The 17,268-nt window shown below is 41.4% G+C and overlaps 1 protein-coding gene across 2 annotated transcripts in view; it reads left to right on the top strand.

Annotated features, from left to right (window-relative positions):
- Positions 1-17,268, top strand: part of ACVRL1 (activin A receptor like type 1) — a 68,359-nt gene that overhangs the window by 12,754 nt on the left and 38,337 nt on the right. Inside the window, exons 2-6 of one of the 2 annotated variants that reach the window (XM_069970141.1) lie at positions 9,662-9,767; positions 13,466-13,699; positions 14,413-14,609; positions 15,088-15,181; positions 16,934-17,080. In XM_069970141.1, coding sequence (XP_069826242.1) covers positions 9,713-9,767; positions 13,466-13,699; positions 14,413-14,609; positions 15,088-15,181; positions 16,934-17,080 — 727 coding nt within the window. In that variant the 5' untranslated portion in view covers positions 9,662-9,712. Of the gene's footprint in view, positions 1-9,661; positions 9,768-13,465; positions 13,700-14,409; positions 14,610-15,087; positions 15,182-16,933; positions 17,081-17,268 lie in introns of both variants that reach the window. The other variant, XM_069970140.1, reaches the window with a different exon arrangement.

Below are 17,268 nucleotides of genomic sequence, written 5' to 3'. Positions count from 1 at the left end.
TTTGGAGAGATGTTTGTAAGTACCTTAGGTTTGGGTGTTAAAGCATAACTATATAAGTCCAGAGTTTATTCATGCTAGACCTTAGAGAACTAGAAGACATCACAAGGGGAACTGCACAGGACTCAGGTAGGTAAGTATGCTTTTTTTATTTATTTATTTATTTATTTATTAAAAACTACATTTTAGTGGCCCCAGCACCATATCAAAAATGCTATCTATCCATATAACCCCTTTAAGGCATACATATAGAGAGAGGGTATTAATCACCCATGAAATCCACAGACAGAGAATACAGACTGCTGCTAATGGCAAACTATATTATTTGACTGGGACCATGGCCAGTCTGATAGGAGAACTGCAGAGAAATTAAATTCCCTCTGCCGCCCAGTATTATTGAAACATTCACAGTGCTGAAATGAGCTATTCACATAATAATACTATAAACATAATTTTTATTCGAGCAGTAATCTGGTATATTTTCATTAGTGCGCAGAAGATTAACCCACATGTGTTCTTATGTGTAAACTGAGTAGGAATTTCTGCAAATTTCTTCCTCTGTGGATCCCAAGCAGGATCGTCCACAGACATGTAACACTTCTTCTTTATTTACTAAACATATTTGCAAGACACTTCAATGGGTGCTACAGAAATATTATTTCCAGATTAGCAAACATAGAGCATTTGCACAAATAATATAAAATGTCCAATAATAAAACACAATACATCCACCACAAAGTCATTGACAGGACAGTTAAATTGTCTATTATTGTACAATGGTCTGGAAATCCCCAAGAAGTCCTAAGTGTAGATCTGATCAGGAATGATCATCTAATGATTTGTCATTTTCAACAACCATACACAGTAGTAAAAACAGTACAAATTATGAATGAACATCTCTTTAAAGGGAATAGAGATGAGCGAACCTCAAGCACTCTCGAGTCCATCCGAACCCGATCGTTCGGCATTTGATTAGTGGTGGCTGCTGAAATTGGATAAAGCTCTAAGGTTGTCTTGAAAACATGGATACAGCCAATGACTATATCCATGTTTTCTACATAGCCTTAGGGCTTTATCCAACTTCAGCAGCCACCACTAATCAAATGCCGAATGCTCGGGTTCGGATCGACTCGAGCATGCTCCAGGTTCGCTCATCTCTAAAAGGGAACCCATCATGCTGAAAATCTATTCTAGTCTTTAGGCACCATCTGAGTGCACTTAAACTAAGCAGAGAGTGAAAAGTATCAAAAAGCTGTTTTGGATTATTAAATATTACAGCAATGAGAGTGGCGAAATAGGATTGTTTGGCATGGTAATGAGCAGTGTTAAAGGCTTGGTGCATGAACTTGTAATGGAGGAGATCTGCAAAAATATTTCTCAATACATGGACCATAGTTGCCACTGCCTGTGTTCTGAATGTAGATGCTTTGTCCAATGCACTTTCAATATTTTGATTGTAATATTTGGCAACCAGGTGAGACAGGAGAGGAAAAAGATTGGAGACAATGCTGACTGTAGAATGTAGAAACAAATAGGCTGTAAGAGTCAGAAGAAGGTCAGATCATATGAATTTCTGTCTATGTATGTAGGAGAATTTGTAACTTGAGAAAGTCCTTGGAAGATGGTTAACGATAAAAACTGAGACACTGGGTGGTCAATGCGAATGGTTGTGTCACACATAATGAAAGTTAGTGTTTCAAAAGATGGGGAAGCCAGTGCAAGGGATCCAAGAACTTGTAAGGTAAACCAGGCAGGGCAGCAGACAACCGCAACTTGAATGGGTGGAAGACTCGGAGAGTATAGATCTCAAAGGACGAAATGTGTGAAGGCACTAGAGGAATGACCTTGAGCAAGTCTTATATGTCAAACCTATAGCAACCACCCCACTGTGCTAGTTTTTAAAAGTAGGGGTCTTATTACACGTACAAATCACTTACGCACTTTTTTAAATGATAGAGATTTTGATATATCGCTGTGAAAAGTTGTTAATGCAATCATAATTACAATTGTAATTGTGTTGGTATATACTCTGTGAATGATCGCATATGGGTTTGTACCTATATACTGTGAACAATAAATATTTACATTTAAGACTTGAGAATGAGTAACAATGATTTTGAGATAAACTGAAAAGATGCGATTAATGACATACGAACAAATTTTCGTTCGTAGTGTGATCGTTGCCGTTTTTCCATCAGATTGTGGTTTAAATTTGAATGAATTAACTTTTTTTGCTCGATAATCGGCCTGTATAAAAGGCCTGTAATAGTGTAATTATTACTAGTTATTGCAGAAAAGGAAATTGTGTTAGGGCTGTATTAGATAGCCCCCTCAGCCCAGAAGCTCAGGGCCCCAGGCTACCCCCCCCCCCTCCCGAAAAGGACCTATTATAATCCATTACTGTCGCTATTACATGTAGTGATGGCGCCTCGTGGGCAATGACTTTAGGTCAGGACTAGAGATGAGCGAACCAGGTTCGGGTTCGAGTCCATCCGAACCCGAGCGTTCGGTATTTGGTTAGCTGGGGCTGCTGAACTTGGATAAAGCTCTAAGGTTGTCTGGAAATAATGGATACAGCCAATGACTATATCCATGATTTCCACATAGCCTTAGGGCTTTATCCAAGTTCAGCAGCCACCGCTAACCAAATGCTGAAAGTTCGGGTTCGAATGGATTCGAGCAGCATTCGCTCATCTCTAGTCAGGACCAAAAGACACAATCAGCTGATCGTTGGCTCATTGGCTAATCATTGTCTTTATTACACAAATTGATAATCAGCTTTGGCCGATTATCACTCCATGTAATACATCCCTTACACTCTTGGAGCTGAGATTGAATGGAATAAGTCTAGAATTATGGTGAAAGGACTAATTATAATTAAGATTCTGTATAAGCACAATAAATAGAATACATAATAGGATCATATAAAACACCTAAAGCTGGCTTTCCACAATAAGATTTGACCTTCAACAGTTAGAATATGGAAGGGCTGCCCACCTCTTGGCCCATGACCCATAGAAAAATTACATAATCCTTATAAAGATGGAGCAAAGTATACATTTCCACCACCACCAGCACTTAATAGAATTCTAATATCTGTCACTTTATTACTCTGTTTTCTGGTATCTCAACCACATATGAAACAGATTATCATAAATATTCTTTACAATGAACCCAGGTTTTGGAATTTTAAACCAATATCTTACAGATGTCCCATAAGCAAAGTAGAGATGACAGCAAAGGGATGGAAGCGTAATTGCTCAGGAGCCTAAATATGGGGCCAGACTTGTGTAATGACCTAGCTGCCTGTTTGGTATGTAGGAGCCCTGTGAGCCTATCCATACAACAGACGTGCCATACTTAATTCATTATATGGGAGATATGATGTGGATGGGCCCGGAGCCAAAAACCAGCAATAACACAGCTTGTTACAAGAACAATCTGAGCAGCAGTGATATTCTAAACAGAGGCGGATTGTGGGAATAATACTAGTATGGCAGTTCTGAAGTCATTCCTCTGTATCTCTGCTTTTAATCACTTATTTTTGAAGGTTGCGATTACACTGACTTGAATTCATGGGAAACAGCTGATCAGGGTTAGGCGGATCTATACATCATGCTGTCAGCTACGTGTGCAACTCCTGCCTGGTCATATTATGTTACCGATGGCATATTAGCATCATTGTAGTGTCATTAATTAATGCGCATGATGGTCGCTGGCTTGTCATCGGCTTAGGAGAGAATTGTGCCATAAGTGTGCCTTGTGAGGCCTGAATGCACAGAGTTAACCACATCTTCCTGCCTCTGCTGGATTCTGAGCAGTTCAGAGTGCGTGACTGCAGTTCTCCATCACTGCCAGAATCTAAACAATCTTGATTCCTGAACTTGCTTCCCCTGAGACAGTCGGGTGCCTCAATTCAATGCCAGGAAGCATCGAGACTTTTTTTTTTCATATGTTTTAAACAATACTTAGGATTTTTTCATTTCTTAATACTTTTGGTGCGTCTACTCTTTTATTTTAGCAAACTGTTTTGATCAGAATAGGGTGGGGTCTGTCTGCGCTTCCATTCTTGCAGTAGGGTTTGCAATAAACAAATACTGCATCACATATCACCAGCATTTCCTTGTGGCTGGAGCTGTTATGTTTGTCTGCAGATGGTGGCGATAAGGAGGCCCAGCAGACTAAGCATGTAAGCAACATGTCTGACCGCCTGAGATGCCAGCTGATGACAACATCACATAGTTGTGGCTACCAGTGTGTGTATTTATATACTCTATATTCCGAGCTGAGATAATGTGAGTACTATTGCTCTAGACACATATAAGAATAGGACATCAACTCATGTTGCCCCATAATGCCGTATAATATTTCTGCTGAAAAAACTACCAAAGGACACTCTAAAGCAGGGTGGTAGCACATGGCACAGATGTTGTTCCAAAGGCCGAATAGTAGAATTGATTCTGGGAGCCATCCTACAATTATTGTACATGAAAATATTAAAGGATCACTTTTAGGTCTCATGCACATAAAGGCATGCTGTTATTGTTGATTAAATGGGGACAGTGGCAATGACCTTGCCATTACCATGATGTGACAGTAAGTTGTGGCACGCTTACTAAGGCCCTTGGGGGGGGGGGGTACTTTTATGTCAAGGTATGGTAGTAGTTAATCCCTTAATGCTGTACACACTTTTTCCTCTTCCAAGAGCCATGGTTTTCTTTATTTTCTGTTGACACAACCATATTGGTGATTGTTTTTTTTTTTTTTTGCAAGAGCAGTAATACTTTTGAATACCATCTTTTATTTTACCATATACTGTATTGTGGAACCAATGGATTGTAGTACTTTTGGGTTAAGAAGATGCAGCAAGTTGATAGAATAAGAGAAGCGCATAAGTTCAGGAGAAGGGCTCGCCACTACTCTGACACAGGACGCAAGTGGCAAGATGGCCTGACATCTTGTCATCTTTCCACTTGCAGTCAGTTAACTACAGTAAGGCTGAATTCACACTTTCAAATCTTAAACTGTGTCTAAAGGAAGAGTAATAGGCTGCTTAGTGACTGTGTCTCTGTTTGGCTAGGTTCACACAACATCAAACAACGGCCGTTAAAACACATCAGTTTTTGCCGCTATTTAACTGACTGCAATGGCAATGCATTGAAGTCAATGGGAGGACGGACGTCCAATGCACACAACGCATCGAAAAACTGCCATTTTTACCACGGCAAAAAGGGACGTTTTTCGATACGCTGTGTGCATTGGACGTCCGTCCGTCCATTGACTTCAATGCATTGCCATTGCAGTCAGTTAATTAAGGCAAAAACGGATGTTTTTTAAAATATCAAAAACACTCATTTCTTGGACGTTGTGTGAACCTAGCCTTAAAATTAAACACAGTGTATATCCACCAGATCCATTGAAAGATTTATCAAGAGAGCAGAAAGGTCCTACCTGTTCCTCTCTCTGGCGCACCACATCCACTCTCTGGCTGTCTCGGAAGCAAAGCTTCAGAGACGAGAGGGAGGTGAATGTATGTTGCAAAAACTGTGTTCAGACGAAATCATGCCTGCACATAATGTCCAATGGCTTCTTGATGTCACCGCAACATCAGTAACATATTGAACATGGCCTGCATGGCTTTGCTCATACACAATGCTCGTTACATATAACAGTCCCATCTCTAACCTTGTAAGGAATACTTCCAAGTTAGCTTAAGATGCATACCTAGCCTAACTTGATTATAGACACCAGAGCATAACAACCATAGCCTGGTGGTACTCTCCTTTATGGTGCGTTCACACCTACAGGACCTGCAGCTGATTTTCTGCTGCGGATCCGCAGCAGATCTGCTGCAGATTTCATTTAAATAACTGAACACAGCATCAAATCTGCTGCAGATCCTGTAGGTGTGAACGCGCCCTTAATGTATATATCCAGTGTAGCAATAGATGATCTGCACTAGTGGTATACTAATTACTAATTACTTGAGATGTAACATGTATCACTCAGGCAATAATGCAACAATTTCAATGTAGTAGATAAGAAAAAAGTCCCACACTCACACTTTGCAGTGAATCCAGTAGTGTTTATTTCAGCATAAAATGTAACAGAGAGGGAGGCATTGAGGTGCAGGTGCTCTTCCTGGGATGATCACTTCGAGTGTGAACCCTTCTTCCGGCTAGGAGAAGGGTCCACACCTGAAACGATCATCACAGGACGAGCACCTGCATGCCATCCTCTCTGTTATGTTTTATGCTGAAATAAACACTACTGGATTCACTACAAAGGGTGAGTGTGGGACTTTTTTTTCTCATCTATTACACTCTTAGGGTGCGTTCACACCTACAGGATCTGCAGCAGATCTGCAGCAGATTTGATGCTGTGTTCAGTTATTTAAATGAAATCTGCTGCAGAAAATCAGCTGCAGATCCTGTAGATGTGAACGCACCATTAGGGTGCGGTTACACCTACAGGATCTGCAGCAGATCTGCAGCAGATTTGATGCTGTGTTCAGTTATTTAGATCTAATCTGCTGCGTATCTGCTGCATATCGCAGCAGTAAATACGCAGCGTATATGCCGTGTGTGTTTGTACCCTTAGGCTGGGTTCACACTACGTATATTTCAGTCAGTATTGTGGTCCTCATATTGCAACCAAAACCAGGAGTGGATTAAAAACACAGAAAGGATCTGTTCACACAATGTTGAAATTGAGTGGATGGCCGCCATATAACGGTAAATAACTGCCATTATTTCAATATAACAGCTATTGTTTTAAAATAACAGCAAATATTTGCCATTAAATGGCGGCCATTCACTCAATTTCACAATTGTGTGAACAGAGCCTTTCTGTGTTTTTAATCCACTCCTGGTTTTGGTTGCAATATGAGGACCACAATACTGACTGAAATATACGTAGTGTGAACCCAGCCTTAAATAATACTTGAGGAGTCAACCATATCTTACAACTGTACAGTTCTTTCTTATGACTATTTAGTTTTGGTTGCCATGTCTGTCGATGCCTACTGGCACCAGGAACAAAGGGTTTGTCCTCAGTTTTAAGAAACGAACACTGGAAATGAAAGAAAATCCAGGCAAGTTTCGTAGGCAAGGCTCGGAAAAGGGAAGTTTGACTTCCTCCAAATTTTTCAGCAGTCTAACCACATGGAGCCTCAATGTCTTGTACAGAAATAGTTCATGAAAAATAGAGAGAAGCATTTATTCTGCTGATGGCATTATCAGCATGATTTTCACCATTGTCAACATTGTGTAAAACACAATCACCTTTTCCAGAACTGTTACATTCAGCTTTCTGGCACAATTAGCCCGGACTACTGAGTATGGGGAATCTTATTTGTAGCAGATTTTGCCGTGTACACTTCAGTTCTTAGCCCTGCCGCGTTACATACGCAATGGAAATCCATGAAATAAATTGACATGCTGTAAATGTAAAAATCTGCACTGAAAGTCAATCAACATTTTAAGAAAATTTCCACAGCATTTGGATGAGAATTGGAAATTGCATGATTGCATGTAAATACATTTTCTTCACCTTACTCAAGTGGAGTGCTGTGGAATATTCAAATACCTATCTATTTATCTATCTATCTATCTATCTATCTATCTATCTATCTATCTATCTATCTTATATGCCATATGTATTCCCTTAAGTGTCAGTATATATATCTTCTCAGGTTGGGTCTGTGGACTCTGCTGGGCAAAGGTTTGACCAGTGAAGTCAATAAAAGTCAATGTTGGTATCATCAGACATTCTGAGAATTATCAATATACTGCCCTTATACAAAAGTCGGCTGAACCCACGGCTTCCAGCAGTATAGAGCGTCCTCCCACCTCTCCGCCGACAGATGATGTTAGTGAAGAGAAGGGTCAGGCATGTTGGATCTTCACAATACAGCCCTATTGTTTAGGGAAAGATAAGCCACTGCCAGATCAGCCTTCACCTCTGCATGGAGAAGACATGATCATTGAGCTGTGCCAAATGTTCATGTGAATGGGTAGGTCAAGAAAAGGATCTTTTGGATAAAAGAAAGTTATTGAATGAATGGTTATTGAAAATGTATGGCAAGCTTTAAGTCAGAAGAACATAATATTACTCATTTTTTTTTGTATATAGTCCCATCCCAACCACTCGTCGAAAGACCTGAACTAAAAAAATTAAAGATCCCTTTTAATTAAGATTTTTAGATCCACAGTCAAACCAGGTCTTGCATCTGTAATGTGATCACAAAGGTGCTCATCTGAAACTTGCTTTAGGGTATGTTCACATACTCTGAATAAACCATCTTAAAATCACCTGTGTAGTTTTGGTACTGATTTTTTTTTTTTTTTTTTTGTGTCTTTTAAGGTTTTTTCTTATTTTAAGCTGCCATTAAATTTAACATGCTCTGCAAAGTGTCATGTCATTTCTTTTCAGTGCTGTTTTTTAAAGACCATATAACTTGTAAACATTCTCCATTTAATCCAATATTGAAATGAATCTACATATTGTTTGGGGAGTTTTGCCCATGTGAATATACCCTTAGATTCTGTATATGTTTTCAGCGTAGTTCCCATTTATAACAGAGACCATAATGCAAGGCACAGCAGATATCACCAGCCCCTGTTGGATCCTAGTATACAAAGGGGTCTTTTGAATTCTATTACTGTATATTTTTCCGTCAAATCTGATGGAATCTGTGACGGGGGCTCCAATTGGAGCCGGTGCTGTGTGAACAGAGCCTCAGTTCCCTATAAAAACTAGACTAAGCAACAAATGTCATAGCAGAAAGTAATTATAGCAAGGCAAACATTGCTTCAGTGGCCAAATAATATTGTTTTTTGAGCCATAGGGAATATAAGGACAGGCAGATGTCTTACTAGACGTAGGTGTTAGTGAGTGATCTGCCTGTGGCTATCCACAGTTCATTATTTCTGACTCATATGGTGTTTTGTAAATGCATTAGCCAATAAAGCCGTCTGTTTGGTCAGCAGCACAGGCTCTAACTTTATTAAAGTCAGAGCGAGACTTGATATAAGATGGATAATAGAGAAAATCAGGTTGAAAGTTATATACTGGAAGAAGCGGTTTGCTTTACGGCCCAAGGCATCAGTGAAAAGACAGTATAAGGTTAATACGGTGTTAAACATGTCTCCATATGGAATGTGTCAGCAAAGAATATTATAAACGGTGTGATCTCTCGATTAGAGAACGGGGATCTATAACTAGATTTCACTGAAAAGTAACACTGACAGATCCCGCACACCTGCTGTGTTATATTCCCTGTCTGGTGGACCGAGCCAGGAATGAGTGGGATAAAGACTGTAGTGTGCCAGGAACCAGGGCAGCAGACAACAGTTGTTTAGCAGCAGGGAACAGAAGGCACAATTATGAAGCCGTGTTTTTTAATGACTTCCTTCCCGATGAAAAACACAAATTAAAATTTTCATTAATGGCGCAATTAAACAAATAAGTGTCTCTATGTGAATCCAATGATTTTACAAAATAATTAGGTGACGGAAAGTTGGCAGGGTTTCTCGTCCATCACGACATCTTTCTTTTCCAGATCAACCATCAATTACTTAATCCTTGAGCAAACTATTGAAATATGCTGATTGTATTTGGGCCATTAGGAGGAATAACCAGAAATGTATAATTTTTCCCGCAGGATAAGCTCTTCTGACCACGGCTGAGCGAGCGTACACATAAACCTGACAAAATGCTACAGAGAAGTATTTGGGTGTTTTCACTGGCAATTGTAACATCTGCAACGGGTAAGTAAAATCAATCCTAAAATATTCCAGTGTTTACACTAGAAACACGGCCTGTATGGTTTTCAGTGGATAGCACTGCTGCCTTGTAGTTAAAGGGTTACTGATGCACTGGCTTTCCAAGAAAAGAAATAAACAGCAGTAAGATGAGATGAGATGAGATGAGAGGGAAGCATTTGCCTTTGTATGAAAAGTCCAGATCATCTCTCTCACTCCCCCTATCCTGCACAGGACACATGAGATGCCCCCCACACACACACACTTTATGTAATCCCTCTTGCTCTCTCTCTGTTACTGGAGACAGATTTCCCCTGACAACAGACAATAGTCAGCAGACTGCAGGGAAGTCTTTAGGGGTGGGTTCACACATTACATATCCAAAGCGCATTTCACGCTGAGAGTTTGCAGAGAAATCCACTGCGGATCCCTTAACTGTCATTTTAATGAGATTACATACTCGCAGCGGGAGGACAATTCTGCTGTGAGTATGTAACAGGCAGCCCCCTTAACCCCCCGCAGCCCAGTACATACATTACCGATCCGCGGTTCAGCTAGTTTCAGATGTCCTGCTCAGCCAATCAATGAGCTGCCCCACCGCAGCCACTGTTTGGCTGAGCGGGACGTCCAGAATTCGGGAACCCCCTGAAGCAAGCCGGAGCGCAGACCAGTAATGTATGTACTGGGCCGCGGGGGGAGGGGGGGGAGATGTGCGGGGTTAAGGGGGCTTTGCCTTTTACATACTTGCAGCGGGATGACAGTGAAGAGATCTGCTGCTTGTACGTTTCCTTGGGTAAGGAGTAATTTTTCAATGACATGATTTACAAAAATGTTAGGAGTCACATAATCACATAGACTTATTTTAACAAAGCCCTAGAGGCCCTCCAAGAATATATCAATGCAGGGGTTTTTTTTAAAATCCTTGACATTTTAAACAAACAGCTGACAATTGCATAAATCAACGATAATACCTGACCAATCTTCTATGCCAACATTTGCCTGGTTCCATTTTGGCTTCTGTTTGCCCAAATCCAGTGATGCTATGGTGTGTCCACTTACTTGGCTTGCTCTTCTGCTGCCACTGGTTTCCTCTCTGAACCTCTTCTAGTTCTGGTGAAATTCTGCACAGGCAATAAATGGCCATTTGGCTGGTGAGAATTCAAAGCATAGAGATCAACCACTGAGTGGGCATTTCCTGGCACCACAACTAGTAATGAAGAGGACCACTGTGGAGAGTGGCCACTCTGGAAACCAGCAGCTGCAGGGGAGTGGGCTAGGTAAGTAAACCACTATTTTTTTAGTGCATTCAGGGCCACATATTATCTGGACACCCCCTGCCTGGACAGCTTCTTTAACTCTTTCTTATTGGAAAAACTTTCATTATTACTATTATGGCCAGAGCACCCACATTTCACCTCCCAAGAACCCTATGATGAACTGAGTTTGTTTCTTAGAGTACATCAGTACTATGGCCATCTAAAACTAGTCTAGTGATGAAATGCAATAGCTTGTCCACAACATAAAGCATCAAAAATCCCATTTCTCTCTCATACCTACTTCAAGAACAGCACAACAGAGTCTTGGATCTTAGCCGTAATAGTGGTCTTCTATGCTATCATTGCCAGCAGAATTGTATCTGTAATCGCCCATGTGGTGACAGATAGTGTTGGCAAACTGAGGTGACAAAGTCCACTCACCATCTGAAGCTGGCAGACATATTCCTTGTCAAGCAACACTTGGATAAACAGCAAGACAAAGCTAAAGGTCAAAGCCAGGGAATCAAGAAGAGATAGCACTAAGGGTTTTTAAAAGAAGAGACATCATTCCCCATTGTTTTGTATATTACCGCTACATATACACCCAGTAATATTTCTAACCAAAGACCCCAACCCATCTGTAGAACATAGCTTGCTGATACCTCTTTAATCATATATGTTTTCCTATAAACCAGTGCTGTAGGCAATATTATATAACAATAGTATACTTGTCAACTAAAAAAAGATATATTAACTGTGTTTGGCTGTATGTACACATGAATGTGTGAAATAATTAGGAAATTATCCATTTGGGCTGAAGTGATCTTTAAAGGAGAAGTCCGGCCAAAATAATTTTTTGATATGTTATTACTTATATTACTTACATATAGGGCTATTTCCATTAATTTAGTAGATCATGGAGTGTTAGAATTCTCTCTGAAACCGTGACGTCACGACAAACGGTGTAATTCCTATGGAGTGTCCAGCAGGGGGCGCTCTATATGTAGAAGTCTATGGCACTTTATTGTGTCTATGGATGTCTACTAATGTATTGTTATGTACAGTGTGCTTTATTGAATGAATACATCTATGGAATACTCCCCAAAGTATTGCATAAATGTATTCAATCAGTACATTTGCAGGGCACGGAGCAGGGAGGGAGAGATGTGCCGATGCATCTACCTCTCCCCTCCCTCCCTGCTCCGTGCTGCCGCCGCCACATATACGCAGTGCTATTCCCCGATCATCTGCTCATAGTATGAGCAGATGATGGGGGAATAGTACCAGGGCCGATCTCCATCATTGGTAAGCCCGCCGATCCGCCGCACTCCGGCCGCTGCCACCCGCTACTCTGAACTATATACACTGAACTACTACTCCCATCACCTGATCATAGTATGAGCAGGTTATGGGAGTAGTAGCTGGGTTATGCCTATCACTTGCCTGCCGCCGGGTGCAGGGGGAGCTGACTCCCCGCCTGGCCGCCGGTCTCACATACTGGCTCCCAGTGCTTCCTGGTGTCCGCACTGACCGTCCTCTCCCACACCAGGAAGCACCGGGAGTCGGTATGTGAGAGCGGCGGCCAGGCGGGGAGTCAGCCGGGATAAGAGGAAGTTTGCCCAGAAGAAGGAGGAGGGGGAGCGGAGGGGGCATGATGGCTCCTATGTGATGAGCGGCTCCCCCTGCGCCCGGCGGCAGGCAAGTGATAGGCATAACCCAGCTACTACTCCCATCACCTGCTCATACTATGAGCAGGTGATGGGAGTAGTAGTTCAGTGTATATAGTTCAGTGCGGCAGGCGGCGGGAGTGCGGCGGATCGGCAGCGGCAGTCGGCGGATCGGCGGGCTTACCAATGATGGAGATCGGCCCTGGTACTATTCCCCCATCATCTGCTCATACTATGAGCAGATGATGGGGGAATAGTACTGCGTATACGTGGCGGCGGCAGCACCGAGCAGGGAGGGAGGGAGAGGTAGATGCATTGGCACATCTATCCCTCCCTGCTCGGTGCCCTGCAAATGTACTGATTGAATACATTTATGCAATACTTTGGGGAGCAAGGACACTTGCTCCCCAAAGTATTCCATAGATGTATTCATTCTATAAAGCACACTGTACATAACATTACATTAGTTTACATAGACATCCATAGACACAATAAAGTCCCATAGACTTCTACATATAGAGCGCCCCCTGCTGGACACTCCATAGGAATTACACTGTTCATCGTGGCGTCACTGTTTCTGAGAGAATTCTAACACTCCATGATCTACTAAATTAAGGGAAAAAGCCCTATATGTGCATTTCCTATAATTAATGTACATTAGAAATTTGTATAACTTTCCATAAGAAATAACATATCAAAAAATAATTTTGGCCGGACTTCTCCTTTAAGAACCTGAATTATTATTATTATTATTATTATTATTTTTTTTTTTTTTTTACAGATATCATCTATTACAACTGTACCTGCCAGGGCCCATACTGCTCGGACAAGACCTGTATTGGACGGACATGCTTTGTGACGGAGCAGATAGTGTCTGATTCTAGAGATATACGGACAGACCGTGGCTGTTTTAATAACAGTATATATGAGCAATGCAGTAGCAATCTGGACATGCTAAAAGTTCTCTGCTGTTTTTCAGAGTTCTGTAATGAAAATGTCACCATGTTCCAAACTGGTAAAGTGGCTCTCATATTTCCTTAAAACCTAAAGAGATTTTGTCAGGGCATTCCGGCCACCTTAAATGTATATTGTAACATAGCCATAGGGTTTAAAAAGAACAGATAAAGACTAATTGTGACTACATTTGGTCAGCTTCATAACTATATGTTTTATATGAATGATCTTTCGGCCCGCAGAGTTCTAATGCGGGCGCTCAGTGCGCGCCCGCATCAGAACTCCCCACAGCACACAATAGAGCAAGCGGCCGGAGCCACTCGCTCTATTGTGTGAACTGACAGGGTTTCTACGGCGCCGCATGGGATCCCGGCCAGAGTGTATACCAAGTGTACACACTCCGGCCCGGATTTCCGCGGCACTTACGTAGTGTGAACATAGCCTAACACTGTATGTGGCATTAAAGCCACTGTACTCAGATGGAAGACTATAAAAAGCAGATTTACCTTTTCCTGTTACAAGTGGGGCAAATAATGGCATCGCTATCAAGAATGTAGGGGTAGTAGTTGCACCAGCCCCTGGTCGCTGCACAGTTAGCAATACTGAGTTTCCCCTAATATCTATTCTAATACATTTGGCACTTCTAGATAACTACTTTAGTCTTTAGACTTGTTTTTATCTGAATATTTGAGCTGTAAATCCAGTTTTTTTCTAATTTGTACACAATCTGGCCAGATGCACATCAGTAACCATATGTGTCTTCTTTTCTAGAAGTAGAGAAACCCCAGGAGATAAGCCTCCTCCTAGTGACTGTCCTCCCCATAGTTCTGTTTGTGATCTTTCTGATGCTTTTTGCATTCTTATTCTGGAAGATAAAGCAAAGCAGGCGGAAGAAGTCCTTGCCAAGACTCATTGACTTTGGCCATGCAGACATTGTTAATGCATCAATAGTTGGTGACAGCACTTTAGGGGTGAGTCATGTGAAGGATAGTAAAGACTATGCTATGTACAAATATTTTATCTGACTGGGATTTTAATCATTCTTACCAATCTATCCAGTTCTTTATTCAGTGCTGACCATTTAACATAGAAATATTATTATCCTTAGAAATGTGTCTTTTGTTAAATATTTTTATGCACAAACTGATGATAGGAATCAGAGAAAATTCCTTTAAGCACAACATGTGGTCATTGAATTACTGATATAAGGTACGTAAAGTCATGTGTTATATTTCAAATATGTCACATCGGCCCACACATAATAATAGCTGCCAGAATCAGTCCTCCACTGGACAGAATTCACTGAAAGTAGATATCTCATGAAAATAACAATTATTATATCCCATGGATCCTGCAATTTTATGTTTTTTTTTCTATAAAACATGCATGTAATGGCTCAACACTCCACTGTACTCTATAGATAACTTTACATGCCTTATGTTTGGGCAGGATCTTTTGGACTGTACTACTGGTAGTGGCTCAGGCCTTCCATTTCTGGTACAAAGAACGGTGGCACGTCAGGTTACCCTTGTGGAATGTGTAGGTAAGTGACAATGGAAATTATCATTAAAAAAGAACAGTAACAACTGATGAGGGATGAAAATGAAGAGGTTATGTTAGGTGTCACCCAACAACCAGCTGTATACCTGCTAGCATGCAGCTATCACAGCTAATAGCTCTAGCAAAGCAAGCAGTAATAGTAATTAGTAATCTGAGGCTGCTGCACAGAACAACATTGACAAGAAACTTCCCCCGGGGCTATATATTCTAGAATATACAGTACCCAGGATGGGCGGGGCAGGGGGGGGGGGAACCCTTTGTATCAATAGTGCTGTGAGGCATCACTGGATCAGAAAAGGGAACTGCAGGACATGAACAAAAGATAATACTCTCTGCAATACACCAGGTTGGGTTGTCAACTCCCAGGCTGTACTACTGAGCTCTATAAGCTCTATAAGCCTGTTAGAGGCTACTTCTTGCCATATTCTCCCCCCTCCCTTATTTGCCACTTATGTGTTATGACAGTCACTCAGGATTAAATTTAGTGGTGGTTCCTGATGGCCCTCTTGTCTCTTTTATCTCTCAGGTATTGTACAGGTAATCCACTCTAGGTGACTGATTGTGGTGTCTGAATGATATAAATGTTGAGGGAGTTTAGCAAGGGCTGCACAGACATCGGACATCATGCAGCCCTTGCCCTAAACTGTAAATACATTACCTCTCTACTCTCCCGGTCTTCTCCTGCTCTCTGCTTGCTTCCCAGAACCGCAGCTTCAGAGCAGTCTCAGCCAATCACTGGTCAGAACCACCATGGGCAGTGATTGGTTGAGGTGTCTGTCAGTTCAGGGACTGCTCTGAAGCTGCAGCTGCGCCTCTGGGAAGCCATCAGAGGGCTGGAGAAGACCGGGAGTGCGCCAACGCATGCACCAGGATGCAATTATGGACCAAATTGCGGAGTAAAAATAGTGGACCTTTAAACGGACCGGGAAAATAATTGAACATGTGAATAAGGCCTAAATAGACAAAAAGGCCATAATGACACACAATTTTCCATTGTAAAGACGGCTTTATGTGACATCAGTGACGCCTGCAAAAATACGCATCCCATAGAATTCTATTGGTAATCCATACTGCATTCACAATCAGCACTAGGACATGTTCTATTTTTTTACAGTGCGAACTGCAGATCCACAATAGAACAGACTGTGTGAATAGCCCAATAGAGATCAATGGACACTAAGTTGATCCGTGATTGTGGGACGTGTAAATAAGGCCTTGATATAGTTTTATGCAGATTTTGGAACTGACTTCCAGATTTTTACCCTTTACATTGGGTTTAATATTATGCAAATCCATGACAGATAGATAATGCTGTGGACTTAAAAATCTGCAATCATATAATGCCCTCCGATCTGTGTTTTATACTTTGAGCACATCTGTTGGGTTTTACATTTTATCGTCTTTTTAGTCACACACTATACCATTTGCACTGCAATTAGTGAAATCTATGATAAATCCATCTCTGACTCCGCCCATCATCACATTCACACCCCTTGGTCTCACATTCACCCCAGCATTCACACACCCCTCTTTCTCATATTCACACCCCCTGGGCCTAATTCACTCCCTCTCATCATTATTTGCATCTGTCAATATTACAAGACGCCTTTCCCCACTATGATCCCATAGTGGTCACATAGCCATAGAGTGCTGACCATTTTTCCAGATCACGTAAGTTTTCTGTAATTTTTAACATGCAAACTTAACCTGATTGTTTTTGTTTTTCACCATTTAGGTAAAGGGCGATATGGAGAAGTATGGAGAGGCTTGTGGCAGGGGGAAAATGTGGCTGTCAAGATTTTTTCTTCTCGTGATGAACAGTCATGGTTTAGAGAGACAGAAATTTACAACACGGTCTTGCTTCGGCATGAAAATATTTTGGGTAAGATATAGTTACTTTGTATTTGTAGGACTGGTTATAACTACAGTTACCTTCTTTCTGCCATCTATTTGGCTGCATTGTATAACCCCGGAATACTTTCTATAATCCATTTTGGTTAGCTTCTCATTAATTATACACACACAGTGATAATGGATGGATGAAATTACTTTGAGGGCTGCCATTCACTA

The sequence above is a fragment of the Dendropsophus ebraccatus genome, chromosome 5 (assembly GCF_027789765.1).
Source record: "Dendropsophus ebraccatus isolate aDenEbr1 chromosome 5, aDenEbr1.pat, whole genome shotgun sequence".
Lineage (NCBI taxonomy): Eukaryota > Metazoa > Chordata > Amphibia > Anura > Hylidae > Dendropsophus > Dendropsophus ebraccatus.
The sequence above is the reverse complement of the archived record's forward strand: the minus strand, read 5'-3'. Positions and strand labels throughout refer to the sequence as shown.